Source organism: Orycteropus afer, unplaced genomic scaffold (genome assembly GCF_000298275.1).
Source record: "Orycteropus afer afer isolate SDZICR_OR568_19922 unplaced genomic scaffold, OryAfe1.0 scaffold00152, whole genome shotgun sequence".
Taxonomy (NCBI): domain Eukaryota; kingdom Metazoa; phylum Chordata; class Mammalia; order Tubulidentata; family Orycteropodidae; genus Orycteropus; species Orycteropus afer.
Genome location: NW_006921739.1, coordinates 4023923 through 4030784, shown reverse-complemented (window position 1 = coordinate 4030784; position 6862 = coordinate 4023923). Strand labels below are relative to the sequence as shown.

At 39.7% G+C, this 6862-nt stretch overlaps 1 protein-coding gene across 1 annotated transcript in view; it reads right to left on the bottom strand.

The window, feature by feature from the left end:
* Positions 1–6264, bottom strand: part of CLCA4 (chloride channel accessory 4) — a 44422-nt gene extending 38158 nt beyond the window's left edge. Inside the window, exons 1-3 of the mRNA XM_007946175.1 lie at positions 6106–6264; positions 1486–1626; positions 1194–1341 (exon numbers count right to left, since the gene is read on the bottom strand). Coding sequence (XP_007944366.1) covers positions 1194–1341; positions 1486–1626; positions 6106–6264 — 448 coding nt within the window. The remainder of the gene's footprint in view (positions 1–1193; positions 1342–1485; positions 1627–6105) is intronic.
* Between the last annotated feature and the right edge of the window lie 598 nt (positions 6265–6862).

Genomic DNA, 6862 nt, shown 5'->3' with positions numbered 1-6862 from the left:
CTTCCTTCCGAGGAGTGGCTGGTGGGTTTGAACCGCCAGCCTTCTGGTTAGCAATCAAGTGCTTTAGCCCCTATGCTACTGGAGCTCCCCATCTATAGGTTAAAGAACTATAATGATTGCTAGCAACCAACAGAAGCTAGAGAGGCAAGGAATAAGGGTTAAGTCTTCATTACAGTCTGGAAGTAGCATGCCCTGCTAACATCTTGATTTTGGATTTCTAGCCTCTAGAACTGTGACAATAAATTCATGTTATTTTATACCAGCCAGTTGGTGGTACTTTTATATAGCAGCCCTAGGAAAAGAATAAAGCTGCTAAGAGCATATGAGTGTTTTCTCTTGACCAGCACTGGTATCACGGCTCTTAGCAGTTTGCTGTGCACGTGCCTTCCATGGAGCATGCATGTGATTGTTTAATTTCTAGCACAAGGAACTGGAAAATTAAAATCTAAAAAGTATGCCTTAAGAAAAACCTTTTTTTTTTTTTTTTTGTTTGCTGTCTGATAGAGCCTGGTGGAACCACTGAGACTATGGTCCCTAGCTGCCTTTCAGGTCTGGAATTGAACCCACATCTGTGGCTTCCAGCCAAACAAAAGACAGGCACAAGAGTTGAACATGTACCTGAGGTAAATACACTCCTTGGAGAGAACAAGCATGGGAGAAAGAAGAGCTGTATATGCATGGGGAGACAGCTCAGGGGGGGCAGGACTGCATGGAGGGATGGACAGAGGGAAGAGGGAACTATCGGGAGGAAGTGGGAGGGGATCTGTTGCATTGTGGTAAATTGTAGTCAATATCATGAGACAACGTATGTGTGAACTGCTGTGTGGAAAGTGAATTTGCTCTGTAAACTTTCACCCAAATCACAATAAAAAACAAACAAACAAGAAACCATTTTTTTATTGTTGTGCTGTGTTCAAAATTTTTGCCACTTATGTACCAGACATTATATTGAATGCATTTATCTAATTTAATGTTCACAACAATTCTACAGCAATTTCTATATTCCTATATTTACCATTTGACACATGATAATCACAAAAAAGTTGAGTCATTTGTCTAAGGTCACACAATTAATAAGTAAGGGAGCCAGGATCTGAACCTCAGTAATCTGGCTACAAGATTTGCATACTTACCTGGATACAAAGTTGCTTCTTGCTAGTGTTATAAAATATGTTTCTGACCAAAATCCCTACCTGATGGTCCATATTCATCTTGTTTTTTTCCCAGTACAAAGTCAGGGGTAAAATGAATGAATTCTCCCTTTTCTTCACAAGCTGTGAAGTGCCTTGTGTATGGTCCATCTCTACCTGGGAAGATGGGTGGCGCAACTAAAACATCAGCCTGAAAACATTTTAAAAAAATTGTGAAAACATCAGAAAACAGAAATGACAACATTTAGTATGAAAAACTATGAAATAATCATTTGGGGCAAAATGGGAGAACCAAAAAAAATACAATTTTTTAAGAGAAGTTTTTGACACTTACGTGTATGAAGCTCTCACGTTTTGGCCTTCTGTATTGAGGGTTTTCCTTCCAATTCTCAGGAATTAATATAGATACAGTCTTGAAAAAAAATCTTTTTTCTGTGACTTCAAACAGGTAAGTAGAAGCTGTAGTCACCATGCTCTATTATTATTAAAGGAGAAAAATATACACGTGAGGAGAACCCAGTGAGACTGAACTCACTGAGCATGTGTTCACCACAGGCATTTCCCATTTTAAGAGTGAATAGAAAGACAATTGACAGGTGAGCAGGATCTCTGCCTTACAATCCCAACTCTGTAACCTATTAATCCAAAGTTATAGCTTAATCCTAAACACTTAAATACTTTTTAGTTTTCTAAAAAGTCGGGGCCGACTTGACGGCAAACAACAACAACTACAACACATCAAAAGACAAAAGCTTCTGCTTAACTATGGACTTTGGGATCATCTAGCCTTTATTCCAGTCCTGATTTTAGTACTTTTGTCACTTGGACCTTGGCCAATTTATGTAACTGTTCTGAACTTCAGTTTCCTTACACTGTAAATGGACTATTATTACCTATATTTAATGTTGGCATAAAGATAAAATGAGTTGTAAAGTGCTCTACACATAGGCAACCAGAAAACCTGGTGGATATTACTGTTTATAAGAGGCCTTAGTAGAGAACAGTCTTGGTTGATGCAAACTGAGGAGGAAAACCTGTAAGAATGGTTTCTGTATTATAAGAATGATGACAGGGAGGCAGGTGGGTTGAGATACCTAATGAGGGGCAGTGGATGATGGGAAAATTCATAGGAGCAGCAGCAGAGCTTCTTTCTATGCATGCTGAAAACAGCATCACTTTATATTTTCAGTATCTGAAGTGCAGGGATATAATGATGAATAAGATACATAATCCTTCTCTAGAATTTACCATCTAGTGGAGGAAATAGATGGCTGAAACACACTTATAGGGATCTATTCTACATGATCAAGCCCTCTGAATAATTGGGAAGTTCTGGACGTTGAGTTCATCTTGTTGGCAGCATCCCATTGTGCAGTATTGTTTTATTCCAGGAAAACCCCTCTTCCATAATGCATGGCCATGTGACTACCATGGTGCAGTGTAGTAAATTGCCTGGTATGGCTTTTCTAGCCATAAGTCTTTGTAAACTCCACAGTGAAATTTGTTGTGCGTGACTGAGGAGCTCTTGATTGTTAAAGTTATCCACCTGGGGTATTTCTGTTGAAAGTGGGACAGAGCAATGTTCTGAGAAGTTTGCTCTCTCTCAGGTGCTTAGAATTTTGATTTTATGATTCATTAGTTTGGCCACTCTGAAAGGCTCTAAAGGAGCCCACCTAGAGGCAGAAGGTGTCTCTCTGACTGCTGGCTGAGAAGAATATGCTGCTGAGAGAAAGGCGCTCCTGAGAAACACATGCTGCTGAGAAAAAGATGCAAGAGACATGCGCTGCTGAGAGAGACACCGAGAGACACACACTGCTGGAAGAGAGACAGTGAGAGACTGTCGGCTGAGAGACCGCAGGCTGAGAAAGACTGAGCATTTTCCCTGAAATTGAATTGTAGCCTGGTGCTTCCCTACTAAATCCCATAATCTGTGAGTTCTGTGTGACCACTGCAGTGAATTATCAAACCTTGAGCAGAAAGGTGGTGGGTGCAGTGGGAGGAACGGTTGGTGTTAGGGTTGATGAAAGGGCTGGAGGGAGGCAGCATGTTTGGCCTCACAGGAATAGGCCTTTGGCTATTGATGGTGATTCTGTCTTCCTCTTGTGCGATTAAAGGAGGTTGGAAGATGGTGCCTTCCTGCCCCTTTAGCACTTGGGTAATGGTATGTTCTCAGGTTGCGGAAAGAGTGCAGGGATCATCATCAGATGATTGTGATCTTCTAGGGGTGTCCTGAGATGGCTTTTTATAGTTCTCACAGGCTATCCAAGAAGAATTCCTACAAAATTCATTCTAAACTCCTTGTCTGAATTCCTGTGTCCTAGTAGGAGCTCTGGTAGCATAGTACCTAAGGCACTTGACTGCTAACCAGAAGGCTGGCAGTTCAAACCCATCAGCCACTCCTTGGAAGGAAGGTTGGGCAATCTACTTCCATAGTGATACTGCCTCTGAAACCCAAGGAGGGGTCGCTATGAGTATCTCAGGTCATGAATTATGAACAAATGCAGCGTGTTCCTTGTTCTGGTCAGATAGTTTACTGACTGTCTGTGTTAAGATCACAGATTAGTTCACCATTCTTGTACCAAAGAGTAAATTTTTGCTATCTAATCAGAGTCAGGATTCAATCCTTAAAGTTTTGATCTTCCAAGTCCATGTCCTTTACCATTATATAATTCCTGTATCTTAGCTCTGACACGACAACTTAATGTGACCTTGGATAACTTATTTGGCTTCTTTGAACTCCAACTTTCTGTTCTCTAAAATGAGGATGACACAATTTTTCTGTGAGGATCTAATGAGAGGATATAGATGCAAGGGCTTTGTAGAAGGCCAGGAGAATGTTAGGAATCATCATGCAATCTAGGCATGTTACTAATGATTGAATTTCTACTTCTAATTTGCAACAAAATTCCATTAAAAAAATTATTTGCTCTTAAAAATAATTTTTCCAAAAATTTATTTCTGAAGGTCAGAAAGGTTTAAAACTGAACTGGACACTAAAGAAGCCATTATTCAGAATCAGCTGAATTCAACATTATATTCTTCAGTAAAAGGAATCTTCACCAGAATGAAGATGATGATGATGAAAATAATAATAATAATAAAAAATGTTGTCAATAAGGGAACACTTCTATGCTGCAATGGAATTTATACAGAATGAGTGACAAATGGTGACTATAGAATCACCTACTCTCAGGCCATGCTCATCAGCTTCTGATAGTAAATAATACCAATGCAGAAGGCTATGACAGCATAAATACACAGTAGTGGAGGAATTGGATATAAGGAGATTTATAGATGTTGATGTCAGGAACAGGGAAAGTAACTTTCATGACTAGAACAATAATCTTTATACCAACACGAAATGTTGTATTTGGAATAAACTTTAGAAATCATAATCCTTCGTCTTGGAACCATTCCTTTCTCCATGTGGACCCCCCTCATCAACTCATTTAGTTTCTTGGTTTAAAATGCCATCTAAACACTGTTGACTCCCAAATTTCATTTGTACTCAGATTTTCTCCCCTGAAATTCAGATTCACATCTCCACCTATTTATATGACTAATAACCTGTTGCTGTCAAGTCAGTTTCAAGTCATGATGACCCTGTGTGTCAGTAGAACTGTGTTCCAGAGGGTTTTCAATACTTATTTTTAGAAAGTAGATTGCCAGGCCTTTCTTCCAAGGCACCCCTAGGTAGACTTGAACCTCTAAACTTTTGGTTAGTAGCCAAGTGTATTAATGTTTTACAACACCCAGGAGCTATGTACGTCTAATATCCAGTTGCTGTTGCGTTGGTTCCAGCGCATGGTGATCTTCTGTGACGGAGTGCACCTGTGCTCTCTAGGGTTCTCATGGCTGTGAGCTTTTGGAAGCTGATCACCAGTCTTTTCTTCCAAGGTATCCCTAAGTATGTTTGAACCAGCAACCTTTTGGCTAGAGCTGAGGTCCTAACTATTTGTGCCACCCAAGATTCCTTCATATGTCTAATATGTTTAGATGTAAGGGGTGGGGAAGGAGAAACATAAAGAGTCAAGGAAGACTTCAAGGTTCTTTTCCTGTAATTGGAGGATGGAATCATCATTAATTGAGAAAGGGGAAGACTGTAACTGGAGAAAATTTGAGTGTTAGGAAGATCAGGAGTTAGTATGGGGCATCATGCCCCTGACCCTTACAGCATTTCCTTCTTCTCAAGTGCGATCGTAGAACATGCTTGAGAGTATGTCCCTCCTCTGTTCAGACTCCTTCTGTGGATTCTCATCTCACTCAGAGTAAAAGCCAGTTTTTACAATGGTCTGGGCCCTGCTACCTCTCCAACATCAGCTCCTTCACATCCTCTTGCTTATTCATGGTTGTTTTCTTGGACACATCAAACATCTTTTCTCCTCTATGCCTCACACCAGCTATTCCCATCCCCCAGATTTCTAATGGGCTGTTCTCTCATCTCAGATCTATGCTCAGTTGCCACATCATCGGTGAGGCTTTCCCTGACTATCCTACATATAACAACAACTCACATTCTCCTCCTATCCCCAACCCTACTCAAATCCCTTTTTCCCTGATTTATTTTAACCCATACCAACCTTCCACCATCTCACTCGCTATACATTTACATATCTTTATTACCTATATCTTCTAAGTAGACTGCATACTCCATAAGCTCAACGGCTCTCTCCCCTGGTGTATAATAAGAATGCAATAAATAATTGTTTAAAGAATGAATTTACAGAATAAACAGGATCATGGAGGCCCTGTGCTTTGTCTTTGATCTTGTGTTAATACTTGGTAGAGTAGCATCTAGAAATTCTGTCTCTCATTGCCCATTCCAGAATTGTCCTCACCATACCATGCTGCTTTTACTCTTCCTGGAACTTTCAGAAATAATTATTAACTGTTAACTTAATTTTCTTCTCCATAATTCAAACAAATTAGTATTATAATACCATTCTTTTCTTACCTTTATTTGTTCAATTATTTTTTCATCTTCTGGCACACTGGGGTGGATAGCAATGATAATATCTTCATAGCCATTGTTATTCAGCTGAACCAGGGAAGTATTTGACCCTTGCAGCAGGTAGAGGACTAAGAGGAAACCAGAAGTTCTGCATAAAGCCATTGCTATTCTCAGCTGTTCCTGAGCTGAATGTTGGTTTGTTCAAGAGGCTTTTCTTTCTCCTTCTCTTGAAATATATATACTTCTAAACATTATCAGCATTGGATGACTATATGATCATATAAAGGTCAAAGTGTCAAAGTGGCATATGTGGAAAAATATTTGACTTTATATAAATTGTTTTATTGTATGCTACTGTATGAGTGATAAAGAAGCATAATAGAAATAAAATCTTTTAAATAAAATGTAGCACATATTTTCCACTTGGGTAAGTTTTTCTATGCTTTCTGATTCTGGTAAAACAAAACAAAACTCACTGCTTTGGTTTAGGATCTGACTCATAGCGACCCCTCCTTGGGTTTCCGAGGCGGTATCACTACAGAAGTAGATTGCCCAAACTTCCTTCTGAGGAGTGTCTGGTGGATTTGAACTATCAGCCTTCTGGTTAGCAGTCAGCTGCCTCAGGTAGTTTCCTAATTATGGAATATACTTAGTATTTTCTATGGATGGGGAGGAGCTCTGGTGGCATAGTCACTAAGGCATTTGACTGTTTTAACCACAAGGCTGACAGTTCAAACCCACCAGCCACTTCTTAGAAGGA